At 38.1% G+C, this 15,702-nt stretch overlaps 1 protein-coding gene across 1 annotated transcript in view; it reads left to right on the forward strand.

The window, feature by feature from the left end:
- Nucleotides 1-14,694, forward strand: part of LOC141641358 (uncharacterized) — an 88,568-nt gene extending 73,874 nt beyond the window's left edge. The window contains exons 6-7 of the mRNA XM_074450025.1: nt 12,694-13,240; nt 13,400-14,694. Of these exons, the coding sequence (XP_074306126.1) occupies nt 12,694-13,240; nt 13,400-14,694 (1,842 nt within the window). The remainder of the gene's footprint in view (nt 1-12,693; nt 13,241-13,399) is intronic.
- The last annotated feature ends 1,008 nt before the right edge of the window (nt 14,695-15,702 follow it).

Genomic DNA, 15,702 nt, shown 5'->3' on the forward strand with positions numbered 1-15,702 from the left:
AATAAGACACACTAACTCCCTTAGGACCTTTCAAAGAAACTCTCTTTTGGTGATAATCTATCCTAGCCTTGTACTTACCCAACCAGTCCATACCAACTATCATCTCAAAACCATCCATGGGAAACTCTAACAAATCTACTGGAAGGTCAACCTGCCCAACTATCATAGATACACCCTTATACAACCTCCCACAAGTTATAGACTCGCCCGACGGTATAAAAACTTCATCTTTTACAGACTCAAAATCTCTCAAACCCAAAAGCTTAGCATGACTCGACGATACAAATGAATGTGACGCCCCCGAATCAAACAAAACAAAGGTAAAGACACCATTAAAAAGAAAAGTACCCGTGATCACGTCAGCATCATCCTCAGCAGTTTTCTTGTCCATCATGAATATCTTGCCACTGGACTTCTGTCCACCTCCCTGGACAGTACTAACAGAAGTAGACGGCTTGGCAGCCGACCCCTGGTTGTTGTTTGTTGCTGGTTTCTGATATGAATTACCGCCATTGTGGTTAGCCCCACCGTTCTTGTTATTTTGACCACCCTAATTGTTCCATGACCCAGCCGGCCTGTTACTAGCATAACTCTGAGACGGACCCTGAGAGAAACTCCCCTGTGATGGCCTCTGAAAACCCCTACCCACCACACTGGTGCACTCATGTCTCTTGTGGCCCATACCGCCAGAGTTAATGCAATATATTCTCCAACTGCTACTACCACCACCTCGGTCACGCCCATAGGAAGCTCCACCCCTGAACCCCGACCCCGATGAGTAAGCCCTTGCTTGGTTATGGTTGCCCCTCTTGTAACTAGACTGACCACCACCCTTGCTCTCAGCCTTCCTCTTCTCGGGACCCTTCTTCCTATTCTCTTTAGCCATCTCTACCAACCTCTCAGCTCTCCCGGCGCGCTCATACACTTCCTTAACTTCAGTAAGGACTCTCACTGGTAACTTCTCCATAATCTTATAAGTCAGCCCCTTCTCAAACCTCAAAGCTAGGTTCTCCTAATTCAACCCCATATCCTCAGCATACCTAGACTTCTTGTTGAACTTATGGTAATACTCAGCCATAGTCATCTCCGGAGTCATTTTGAAATCATCAAACTCCTCTCTCAGTTTGCTACGGACATGCTCAGGCACAAACTCTCGGCGCATAGCTCTCTTGAACTCATCCCAAGGTATAGTTGATTGCCCTTGCCTCACATATAGATCTAAGGCACTCTCCCTTACCTTATCCCACCATTCTCCGGCCGCATCCCTCAAGTAGAACGCAGATTGTTCCACTCTAAAGTCCTCAGGGCAATGAACCACGTTAAGAATAATCTTCATCTCCCTATGCCAATTGTCGAGCAATATTGGTGCTCCGGCGCCCATATATTCTTTTGGACTGAAACGGGCTATGGTGACACTCATCTTAGCAAAATCTACTCCAGCCTCTTTATCCTTCCCAAACTTCTTTAAGGCCTCAGTCAGCGCCTCTTGATGCTCAAGCATCATGGCAACCTCATCAATACTCATCATCTCGGCCCTAGCATACAATGCAGATCTCTTCGACGGCATCTTTAAACTATATAAGAGAAGAGGTAAACATAAACACACATCCCATAACTGAAACACGTAAACGGCCTGTGCAGAACTTACTCGACCGAGCTCTCAACCCACTCGATCGAGTTGCCCACTTACTCGATCGAGTGCCTCGACTCCAGAACCTAACCAGAAAGCCTCAAAAACCTCACTTGATCGAGCTCCTAACTTACTCGATCGAGTTGCCCACGCTCGATCGAGTTCCTAAAAACATCAGACTGTCCAGAAACGATATACACCCTACTCGATTGAGTCACACCCACTCGATCGAGTCCCTCACCTACTCGATCGAGTGCCCCCCACTCGATCGCGTCATGCTGACTCGTATACTACCCGCATGCTCAACTCAACTACTTTCCAAACAACTATGTATATGTATATATACATCAACATGCAAACGTATATACAACAACATAACTTCCTATTCACGTGTTTCTAATAAGCCACATTAAAAATCAATCATCATGCACTTTCGGTATTCACATCAACATATAATCATGCTACTTACTCACCATATTCTTCATTCTCCACATTCACTCAACCACCAATTCATACAACACATTTTCCAATATAGATATGCAACATACATTAATAAACACATAGCGATCCCATAACACACCCCATAGTGACCGGTTCAAAGTTGTAGGGCGAGATCGCGACTTTATGACGTCTCCCAAGCCTTTGCATTAGCTCCTAACAACTCTTACCCGGGTTCATTTTATTTAACTCCCTAGATTCATTGGGTTCATTAGTTACAGGTTCCAAAATCGTCACTCTGATACCACTTTGTAACACCCCCATACACTAAGTGCCTTACCAGGACCACCCAATGCATGTGAATGCTACCTTCTCGGTTACCCGAGGCAATTTATCAAATAGACAATAAAGAAACGTACTTTATTAAGTAAATTTAAAGCGATACATGACCAATACCAAAATTGTTAAAGAAAATACAACTGTTTCCCAAAAATGTCAAACCAACTAATGTAAACAAATGTTCAAACACAGCGGAAGACTTCTAGACATCTCGTGGTGACTCAACCCAGCTATCCCATGCGCATCCATCTCATACATGCTCAATAACTGCTCACCATCCCCGAATGGATCATCACAGTTTTCAAAACATTTAAACGGGTTCAGTTACTGATTACATAAAAACAATACACAATCATCAAATCTCCATCATAACTCCACACACCTGACTACACACTAAAGTGTGTAGTCCTGCCAGAATACCCATCTCAACAAGTATTCCACACCGCCAGTGGGGGACCGCAGCCGTTACCACCTAAGCCCCACTCATCTCATCCGACCGATAACCCGTGTTCCTAAATGTGCACATCCCCTCTGTGGAACCCTCTATGGTGGGTTCCACAGAGGGAGAATTAAGGGCGTGAAGCCACTCCCGCAAGTGACTCCACTCAGCCGAGGACGCACCTCGAGAACCACAGACAAACAATCACAACAAACTACATTATACAACAACAATCACCAATTACCAGTTCCAATATGATACGAATCAACAATAATAAACAACCATCAACAACATTATTTAATGAATAACCGAGTAGGGAAAACCCTACCTGGAATAAGCAACCACAAGACCGTCACAAGCAGCTAATCAGTAATGCTTCTCTACGAAACCTCCTCCTATAATCACATATACATACAATTACCATCTAATCAACATAATACTCCCAAAACCCCCAATTCTACCCAATTAGGGTTTTAAACAAACTCAATGAAACAGTATAAAAATTATACAAGAATCTTACCCTTGACACGAAGAACTCAACGGCGTAAAGAACACGACGATCCGAAAATCTTACCCCTTGGGATTTGATAATAACGCGAAGAATGAAACAACGTACTCTTTTCTCTCTTTGAAAGGTTTTTAGAAAAGTGAAAAGTGATTAAGAAAGATGACGGAACCCTTAAATACCAAACACGCGTTATTAACAAAACCCGGCTAAAATAACCCGTAAGACTAACTTACTCGATCGAGTAAGTGACGTACTCGATCGAGTTACCCTTACTCGATCGAGTGTCACATGTACTCGATCGAGTACCCATCAAGCAGACTACTGTTTCGTATAAAAACATACTTACTCGACAGAGTAAGCCCCACTCGATAGAGTACCCGTAGACATAGAAAACTGTAGTATTACATAAGGTGATACGACTTTAGCCTTGTCAAAAATTACCATCAGGGGGGCCTTTTGTCTATATTGTGAATGCATATTAGTTGGATAAATTTCTATCACATTAGAATGCATGCATGTTTCATACGTTGAGTGAATGTCTATTTCTTTATATCTTACACATAAATCACCCATACTTATGAGTGCATGAGTGAATCAGCGAGAATCCAGCTAATTTATCTTGCAAGATCGAAAGGTATTTGGCATTTGTCTTTACTACGGTATCATGGGACTTGAGCTGCGTTTTCCACTTACCCGTGCCTTTGAATTTGTTTTATTGGTACACTTTGGTCATTACTTTTTATAGATATTGATAGCTTGAGATTTGTATATGCATTAAAGGTTAGCTCTGAGTTATTCATTTACCATTCGTATGATTGCCTTAGCTTTTGTATTATGCTAGTACTTTGCTTAGCGACAAGCAAAGAGTTGGTTTGGGGGAGTTTGATGAGTCATAATTATATACACATTTATTTCTCCCCTTACTTGCTTTTGAGACGGTTTGGTGTTATAATATGTTAATATATGTCGTTTATATTAGAAATGTCGATACTTCCGCTTTTTGGTGTTTTAATGCAGATTGGATGCATTTGTGGAGCAAAAGAGTAAAATGGAGCACCGCGGAGTCGGCAAGACGAAAACAAGAAGAGAACAAAACACGAAGAAGCTGAAGTTGTTGAAGTCACTCGATCGAGTATCTAGTTTGACTCAGTTTTTATGAAACATTCCTTAAATGGATTTATTTAATTATTATGTAATAGTATAAATAGGAAACTCCTACCCAATAATTAGGTTATACTTTTCACTATTCTAAATCCCTAGTTTAGTTTAGTTTAGCTTTCCTCTTTAAAAACTCTTTTATATTATTGCTTAAAAGATCGTTCATACCTTTAATCTTCCAATTAATCATTGTTCGGTATTTTTAATCTCTATTCTTATGTTTTCTTTAATTATATTTTTATCGTTCATTCTATTGTTATGCGTAGCTAATTCTCCATCTAGGGTTGAAGGGGATCGTTGAATATTAATTAGGGTTAATAAATTTATTAGCTGCTTAGATCGACTATCGCCTATTATTTGTTTATCAATCTATTTGATTAATTACCGGTCGGGGTTAATTAGTTAGTGTCGCGAATTAGTATTATTGCCGACGGGATTAATGCTAAGAAAGGCTTACAATAATTAGGTAGAACGACTTAATCATAGCGACTGCATGCTAAATGCAGATCTAAAGGATATATAGTACCGACAAGACATATAGCCATAGATAGTCAGTCCATGTTAGTTAATTGACCCTAAATACCCTAATTGATATTCATTGTAAACCGGAATCCCTAGACTTGTTTTATATATTTGATATCGTCTTAATTTACAATCGTTTAGTTACTACGAACCAAATAAATCAACTTTGTGACCTAATAGTCTAGAATCTACTCATAGGTAATTAGCAGTTTTCACGTTTCCTTGTGGTTCGACCCCTGACTTCACTATCTGCATTTTTAGTGTCCGTTTGGGATTATTTTGATTAAGGTGATACGACTTTAGCCTTATCAGTGACCCCGTTGTTGTTTTGTAAAATCTGTGGTGATCCATTCGGGGATGGTGAGCAGATTGTTACAGGTGATAATGGTCTTTAGCTATGGGGACGAGATGGGGAGTCATCACTTCGAGTCTAGCTTCCGCTGTTATGAGATTAGCTGTTTTAGATTCAGTTGTTTTGAGTATTAGTTAACACTTGTTTTGATTTGGTTTTGGAACTTGTAAACTTTAACTTATATACTTTAATAAATGTTGTGAAATGGTTTCTTTTGATATACTAACCTCGGGCAACCGAGATGGTAACAGTCTCTCATGCTAGGTTGGTCCTTGGTAAGGCACCTTAGTATGTGGGGGTGTTACACTTATCATAAAAGCTATTTTTCATAAATATAACCCATTGAAGGAAAAGTAGATCTATATACTAACATATTCATATATGTTCTAAGTTAATTTAATCATAAAATTAATTTGTGATCTTATGCATGCAAACTATAAACAATTTAAGGAAGAAATCTTTATCTTACATTGTATTTTCGGTTTATATGGGCACAAAAGAGATCTCCTTCTCTTTTGTTCTTGTGCTTTCCTCAATGGATGAACAAGGACTCAAATGTAGAATCCCTCCCAAGGAATGATACCCAAGATATACCCTTAATAAAATTAATATTATTAATACTAGAATAACATTAATCTTTTAAATAAAATGACCCAAAAATATTTGGTCCTCTCTAATTTTCGGTCAAGAGGAGGAAGAAGGAGGAAGAGAATATTTTTATCTCACTAAAAATATTTGTATGTTGTTTGAATGAATTTATTTTTACACTAGATATTGCATGTAGTGTATATTGGAGAAAATAAGAGAAAACCCTTGGTTCCTCTTTGTCCAAAACCAGGCAGGGTGGGGGGAAGTGTGGCCAATGCATGCACAATGTGTTCTTTACAAGAAAGTGTAGGTGTGCATGGCTAGCATTAGGTTAACATCATTATGCTTTCCATTAACTTTAATCAACATAATATATATGTTAATTCCTTCCAATATTTCGGCCAAATTGAGATAAAATGGATTCCATTTTATCTTTGTCAATTTGTTAATATGTCACATGTCACATGTAACATAAAATTGTTATGTATTTTTAACATATTAAAAATCAACGTATTAATAAAAATACGTCATATACAAAAATCGACTTAGTAATTCACAATTACGTGAACCAAAATATTTTACCAATTATAAATCACAATAAATTGTATTTATAATAATTCATTCAATTTCAATTGTTTCCTTAAACAATAATTTCATCTGAGTAATGAAACAATTCGATTACTCAGACCGTATCTCATTTAATCAGATTATAATGAAATACGTAAATTTTACTTCCAAAATCGTCCGTCAATTTATCAAGTAATATAATTAACTCGTAACATTATACGATTAATTAATTTATCAATTAAGAGTATTATCCTTTAGGTATGACCTAGGGGATCAACTGGTCACCACCGTCGCACGACAGTAATGTCAAACTCTAGTCAGCCAATCATTACCGATATGTGTGGACCAGTTGACAGTATAAATACTTCCCAATCGTATCCTTTTAAAATGAGATTTAAACATGTGATCATCATGATCAACAGTTGTGATCGCATTATTGTCGGAGGACACATATTCCAACAATCTCCCACTTGTCCTCGACAAGTGTGCGTCACCAATTCTCTTGTCCTGTTACTATCTCCCACTCAATGCAAGGTGTCTTTCAGGTCGTACTTGCAAGTGATCATATGGAGAGTGGTTTCCTCGATCTGGAGAATAACTGATTGACCGGATTTATCCACCATGGATACATTCCGAGCGTGGCCACGCATTTCCAGTTCATTACTCCTCGAGTGGCCCTGAGATATTGTTATAACCCTGACTAGGGGTGGACAATTCCTATCGCACTCATTCCCTTCAACTAGCCACAGCCATCATAACCCAAAATATGCCCATTTGACCCCATTTACGAAGGTCGTAGTAACACAAATCAAAGTTAATCTAAAACTGTGCCATATTAGGCGAATAGTCTTTAGTCAAAAGAATCGACTCATTTGAATACTATAGCAGCTCTCGCCACGACCAGGCTATATAAATTTGCCAGAACTCTATAAGCGGTCATAAGGCCCGACAAAATGTTCCTAACATTCCGCCTATGTGATCGACTAGTCATCTCACATGACTCTATGGCACTTGAACTTGCCATCAATCGCATCACACTCTAGTCACTTCGAGATGTCACCTCATACAAGTGACTATGGGCAAATACTATGTTAATCCGTGTTCACTTTAACGGGGTTCAATTGTCATTACAACCCGTTTGGATGTAACAATGTATAAATTAAAGATAAAAGACAAATGTGATTATGAACATGAATAAAAACAACACTTTTATTTCATTTCAAAATCTAACATAGACTTGGTACACGTTTAAGTCCCATGGACGCCATATGTCCATCATGTTTAGCCTGCGATAAAGGTTTGGTGAGCGGATCGGCTATGTTGTCATCCGTCCCAACCTTACAAATCGCAATTTCCTTTCTTTCAATGAAATCTCTTATTACATGATACTTTCTAAGTACATGTCTAGATCGATTACTAGACTTCGGCTCCTTAGCTTGGAAGATCGTCCCACTATTATCACAATAGAGAGTGATGGGATCATTGGCGGTAGGTACTACTCTTAGACCTTCCGTGAATTGCCTGATCCAAACAGTTTCCTTAGCGACTTCGATCTTTGCAATGTACTCGACCTCCGTTGTAGAATCCGCGATTCTGACTTCCTTGAAGCTTCTCCACCTTACGGCACCACCATTGAGCATGAAAACGAAACCAGCTTGTGATTTCATGTCATCTCTATCTGTTTGAAAACTTGAGTCCGTGTATCCTTTAACACGCAGCTCAGTGTCTCCTCCAAACACTAGGATAGAATCCTTAGTTCTTCTCAAGTACTTAAGGATGTTCTTGACGGCTATCCAGTGACTCTCACCTGGATTTCCTTGATATCTACTCATCATGCTCAAGGCATACGAGACATAAGGACGTGTGCATATCATGGCATACATGATTGATCCAACAGCGGAAGCATAAGGGATCATCTTCATGTGTTCAACATCATGGGGTTCGGAGGGAGATTGAGTCTTGCTCAATATCGTCCCGGTTACCATAGGTACCAATCCTCTTTTTGATTTGTCCATGCTAAACCGTCGAAGAATCTTATCAACATAAGACTCTTGACTTAGTGCCAATATCCTCTTGAATCTATCTCTATGGATCCGGATACCTAATATGCGTTATGCTTCTCCTAAATCCTTCATTTGGAAGTGGTTACCTAACCACTTCTTAACAGAAGACAACATTGGAATATCATTTCCAATGAGTAGTATGTCATCGACATACAAGATTAGGAACACAACATTGCTCCCACTGAATTTCATGTATAAACATGGTTCCTCAACACTTCGAGTGAAACCATTTTCTTTTATAACATGATTGAATCGATGATTCCAACTTCTGGATGCTTGCTTAAGACCATAAATGGATCTCTTAAGTTTGCACACTTTGTTAGGATTTTTAGAATCAACAAAACCTTCGGGTTGTATCATGTACACCTCTTCTTCTAAATGCCCATGTAGAAAAGCGGTCTTGACATCCATTTGCCATATTTCATAATCATGAAATGCGGCAATCGCTAACAAAATCCGTATGGATCTTAGCATGGCTACGGGTGCGAAGGTCTTATCATAATGGAGACCTTGGACTTGGGTAAATCCTTTTGCCACTAGCCTAGCTTTGTAGACATCATCATGTCCTTCTATGCCATTTTTGACTTTGAATATCCATTTGCATTGAAGAGGTCTTGCCCCTTTAGGCAAATCTACCAAGTCTTAAACTTGGTTTTCATGCATAGAATCCATTTCGGACTTCATGGCTTCAAGCCATAAGGAGGAATTTGGACTAGAGATTGCGGCCTTGTAGGTTGCGGGTTCGTCACTTTCTAAAAACAACACATCGAGCGTTACATCTTCTTCGATAAGTCCCACATATCGATCGGGATGGCGTATAACACGACTCGTTCTTCTTAGTGGAGGATAGACAACCGTGTTAGATGACGAAGGAACATCTTCTTGCGTCTCTATCTCGGTTTGTGGCTCTTGAACTTCATCAAGTTCAAAATTTCTCCCACTCTGTCTCTTAGAAATAAATTGGCTTTCTAAGAAGACAGCCTCGGAAGACACAAACACTTTGTTTTCTTGAGGTTTGTAGAAGTAGTAACCTCGAGAGGTCAAAGGGTAACCTACAAAGATGCATTTTACGGATCTTGGGGCAAGCTTATTGTCGGACTTTGCCTTGACGTAAGCATCACATCCCCAGATTTTCATGTAGGATAGATTAGGAACTCTTCCTTTCCATATTTCAAATGGAGTCTTTTCGGTGGCTTTAGTGGGACTATTATTCAAAGATAGAATTGCAGTTTGGATTGCAAATCCCCAAAACGAGTTCGGTAACTCGGTTTGACTCATCATGGATCGAACCATATCAAGTAGGGTTCAATTTCTCCTTTCGGCAACACCATTGAGTTGTGGCGTTCCGGGTGGAGAAAGTTGTGATATAATACCACAATCTTTCAAGTGTGAATCGAATTCAAGGCTAAGATACTCTCCACCACGATCGGATCGTAGTGCCTTAATCCTTTTGTTCAATTGGTTCTCTACTTCGTTTTGAAATTCTTTGAATTTCTCAAATGCTTCACTCTTGTGCTTTATCAAATGCTTCACTCTTGTGCTCATTGGTCCACATACATCGGTGTGTATGAGTCCCAATAGTTCACTAGCTCGTGTCCCTTTACCACTAAAAGGATTACGAGTCATTTTGTCAAGTAGGCAATATTCGCATGTACCATATGATTGATAATCAAATGGTGTAATCACATTAGTCAAAATTAATCTTTTGATGCGATTCTCGTTTATGTGACCTAATCGACAATGCCAAATGAACGCTTCACTTGGGTCACTTGTTTTGAGTTTCTTTGATTGAATGTTATAGATATCATTAGTCGGATTCGAGGTCTCTAAAATGTAAATGCCATTGATAGAGGAAGCTTGGCCTATAGCCAAGTCGTTCCTTGAAATAGTACAACGATTCTTGTTAATGACAAAACAAAAACCGTCCATGTCTAGCATGGCGATTGAAATAATGTTTTTAGAGAGTGTAGGCACATAAAAACAATTATGTAAATACAACTCAAATCCGTTAGGCAAAGCTAAAACATAAGTTCCTTTGGATTCGGCCGCTACTCGAGCTCCATTTCCAAGGCGTAGATCCACATCTCCCTTGCTAAGCCTCTTCACATCTATTAAACCCTGTAAATGATTACAAAGGTGAGAACGACAACCGGTATCTAGTACCCATGCCCTAGTGGAAGTATAATTTATATCAATAACATAAATTTCCTTAGGAATTTTACCTTTTGGAGTGATGATTCCTTCCCTTATATTTCGCAAATATACGGGACAATTCCTAAGCCAATGTCCCATGCCATAGCAATAATGGCACTCATCATTAACTTGCTTGAAGTTTTTGACTTTCTTTCCCTTCTTCTTGAACCTTTTGCCCTTGGAAGCAAGAACTTGATTGCTTGAGCTCCCACTAGTTTTGGCATCTTTATCTTCCAGAGACAAAGACCCTATAGATTGTATGAGGTATTCTTCCTAAGACGGGCTCACACGAGATCTAGTAGTAGTAGGTGGTTTAGAAGAGGTGATGAAGTTAAGGTTTCCATCCGAACCTATCCCAAAATGAAGTTCTCTAGTAGTGTCGAAATCATTGTTGGAGCAAACGTCGTCAAAAACATTGTGGTATGACTCAATAGTTATCGGTGCGGTAGCGCTTGATGGATTCATTGTAATGAACTACAAGTATGGAGGAAAGGAAATATTAATATTTGTCTTTTAAATCATATTTGTAAATAAATTAACAATATATGAGCATTTATATAGTGACCTCTACCCAACTATAATAAATGATTCCGAGATCCAAATTCATATCAACTCGGGCACGGGGTAGCCGATGAAACCCTTATCAATATAACTCGGTGGACTAACCTTTTAATCGATTCTACTTTTAGAACTCTCGGTCGATAAATTTACTCTAATATTTATCTATAGCCCAGAACACATCCGACAAGGGCACGGGGTAGCCGATGAAACCCTTATCAAAAACTTTTGTTGAGTTCAATCCAAATTTCGAATAAATGTGTCCATTATCCAAACCCATATTAACTTGGGCACGGGGTAGCCGATGAAACCCTCATCAACATGAATTCGGTGGATAGACATTCATCACCCACTTCCCCTACGTAACAAGGTTTGTACCCCGGGGTAGCCGAGTGCACTCCCTCGCGAAATAGGTTTTCATGGTTTCTACTCTTTGGTAAGGCTATGTCTCAATTGATTTGTTTTAGCGAGAGGTCATGTCAATTTATTATCTATCACGTTTTAAGTGAACTAAAGCAGTGAACTACGATAATTGTATTTGACACGGTCGATGAACTCGATTAAGACGATGCATGTTTTAGTTATGGCGATTTAGCGATGCATGCGACATATAAATAAAATGCAAAGCATAAAAATAAATCCTAGTATGGCCTTCTTAAAATAGAAAACTATTTAACTATTACATATTCGGAAACCAACTCCATTGATCCCTTGAACTTCGGTTGTGGCACGCATCTCGAGGTAACACCGTCTTTATGTATTGCCATCTTGAAGAAATCCGTCTTTGGGAACTCCGGAATAAATAAAATTACATAATAAATTACATAATTTCCTATTATACATTTGTAACTATAATAAAATAAATCTATTAAATTACAAAACGGTGATACGAGATCACAATAAAATTACAACCGAATCGATATTCCCATACATTTCGGGTAATACCAATTAAAAACTAAGGCCATACTAAGTAAAAATTACATAATTCAAAATTACATAAATAAAATTATGACAATCATAAAGAAAATGCAGCATTATAATATGTATGAACATGCCCAATTTTATGCTAAATCGCCTTTAAATAGCCAATATCGTATATTACTCGGTTTTTACGGATTTGCGTGATTCAACATTTTATAATCACCAAAATTACATAAATTCATATTTATGCATAAGTTAATTACCCTAACCTCTTAGGACTCAAAATTTAGTCTTCACTAATTATTTGACCATAATTAACTCATATTTCTAAAATTTGTTCATTAATGGACTTAAAATTATAAAAATAAGCTATAAACTTCAAATTAATCGGCCATATTTTCCATACCTGGTACCAAGGCCCCTGGACCAGATGGATACAGTAGCCAATTTTTCAAGGATGCGTGGGATACAGTAGGGAAGGATGTGATACATGCTGTTAAGAATGTGTATCAGGCAGGGAACATGTTGAAAGAATGTAATACCACTATACTTACCCTGATACCTAAAACTGATGTGCCTGAAACTGTCCTCCAATTTCGCTCTATAGCTTGTTGTAACACAATCTATAAATGTGTTGCAAAAGTTATTTGTAATAGGTTAAGCCCTATTTTGCCTGGCCTCATTAGTCACTCTCAGAGTGCTTTTGTGAAAGGTAGGGATATTGTAGGGAATATCTTGCTCACTCAAGACTTGATAAAGATGTATAAAAGGAAAGCTTGTTCACCTAGAATCTTGATGAAAGTGGATCTGCAAAAAGCCTATGATAGTGTTGAGTGGTCCTTTTTGCGTGAAATGCTTGATGCCTTGGGGTTCCCTTCTCATATGGTGGAGTTGGTGATGCAATGTGTGACTACCACCTCTTATTCTATATCACTTAATGGCAATTTGTTTGGCTTTTTCCAGGGTAAAAGGGGCTTGAGGCAGGGTGACCCCCTTTCACCTTTGTTGTTCACTTTATGCCTTGAATATTTAAGCAGGTTGATTTAATGGGTTCAAAGCAAGCCTGAGTTCATATTTCATCCTTTTTGCAAGAGGGTTCAATTAAGTCATCTGTGTTTTGCAGATGACTTGATCATGTTTTGTAGAGGGGATAGACAGTCTGTTATGCTCTTATTGAGAGCCTTCAAAACTTTTTCACTTGCTTCTGGTTTGACTATGAGTCCTAGTAAGTCCAACATATATAGTAATGGTGTTGATGAGAGCACCATGATGATGCTTGAAAGAATCTCTGGTATGAGACGAGGGAAGGTTCCTTTTAAGTATTTGGGGGTGAATATTACCCCTAAAAGGATTGGGGTGGATGATTGCCAGTGCCTCATAGATAAAATTGGTTCCAGAATTCAGGCTTTGGGGGCTAGAAAGTTGTCATATGCTGGTAGAGTGGTCCTGATCAGATCTGTGTTGGGCACACTGCATAACTACTGGGCACGAATTTTTATACTCCCAAAGACTGTCATTAATAGAATTGATGCAATGTGCAGGCAGTTCCTTTGGCATGGTACTGATACTAGTGGGAGCCCTAGTCTGGTTGCTTGGAAACAGGTCTGTCAGCCTGGTAGAAAAGGAGGGCTTGGCATGAAGCAATTGTATTGGTGGAATGTGGCTGCAATTGCAAAGTACGTGTGGTGGATTGCCATTAAAGCAGACCACCTGTGGGTTAGATGGATACATGCTGTATACATCAAGCAACAGGACTGGTTTAGTTATTCACCTGGTATCACTGCAAGTTGGCCATGGAAGAAATTATGTTGGGTGAAGGAGCTCATTAAACCATACCTCCTCAGTCATGGGTCTGATTACTCTGTAAAACAAGGGTACCAGTGGCTGGTAGAGGAGGGCAATGATAAAGAGTGGCATCTTTGGATGAGTAACTCTATGATTATCCCCAGGCATAGGTTTAATATCTGGTTGGTTGCACATAGGAGATTGTTAACAATGGACAGGCTTATGAGGATGGGAATTGTGCAGGATAAGGTGTGCTATCTTTGTGCTGATGCTGATGAATCCATTGATCACTTGTTTTTTCAGTGTCAGTTCAGTAGGAGATGTTTGAGTCTGTTGCAGGGTTGGATACAGATAATGTTGCCTCAGCAAGACTTTATTGAGTGGTGGGTTAAATTTCGTTCTCGTTCTCTTGTGGTTAAGCAAGTGGTAGCAGTGGTTTTGGCGAGCTTATGCTACCAGATTTGGAGGTGTAGAAACAAGTGCCGCATTGATGGACTAGTACCTACTCCACGAGTGTTAGTACATCAGTGCAAGGATGAGATTAGGCTGCGCATTCGTGGTAGGCAGTTTAGGCCTAATAGTGGGCGAGTACAAGGATGGTTAGATATGCTTAGTATGAATACATGTATATAGAAGTACACAAATAGTATCTGAACTTTTTGTATGGGCGAATTTTGATAATATATAATACTTACTCTTTCCCAAAAAAAAAAAAAAAAAAAAAAAAAAAACTTCAAATTAATCACAAAATTTCAAATAAATTTGAAATTTGAAATTTAAACTCATGAACATTCTGGAAAAATACCATGACACTCATAATGTTCAAAAACTTAGGTTACAAATTTCGAAATTTATCCGGAAAAACAATGTTGCGGTTTATCGATTTTAACAAAATAATCATAAAAACATGAGAAAAATTATATTCATCAACTTTTCAATTTTAGATCTGAAAAAGATAATAAAATGCAACATGTGATATTTTTCCTTAGTCATAGAGTATGTTTTATTAATATTTCACTAATTAAGTCACTATTTATGCTATTTTTCTTCAAAAATCATAAATCATGCATAAAAACTTCAATGTAGCCTATTATTTTACATACATCTTGTAAACTTTCATGTGACAACATATTAAATTTCTATGACCAGATTCGAAATTTATCTCATATTAACCTATTTTTCATCTAAATCCGATTTTAATAATGAAAAATCCATTTTTCGAGCATAAGAAGTTCAAAAATTATGAAAATTTACAGGTCATCTCAAAATCATATATGTGATAACATATCCAAAAATCACTGGAAAATTCGAAGTTTAGCTAATTTTAGTCCGAAAATGACATTTTATTCATAAAATCATATTTTTAATGCCATTATTATATAATATGAACAATAAAAATCCATAAATTAACCAAAATATCCTAAAAATATTTTAGGACCAGAAATTTTAACATGCATAATGATTTTTGTGATATATCATAATAACACAAATTTAACAAGTTTTATATGTTAATCGTATAACTCGGAAAAACTTTTAACCGATTTGCATGCAAACAACCAAGGCTCTTGATACCGATTGAAGGAAAAGTAGATCTATATACTAACATATTCATATATGTTCTAAGTTAATTTAATCATAAAA

Source organism: Silene latifolia, chromosome 2 (assembly GCF_048544455.1).
Source record: "Silene latifolia isolate original U9 population chromosome 2, ASM4854445v1, whole genome shotgun sequence".
Lineage (NCBI taxonomy): Eukaryota > Viridiplantae > Streptophyta > Magnoliopsida > Caryophyllales > Caryophyllaceae > Silene > Silene latifolia.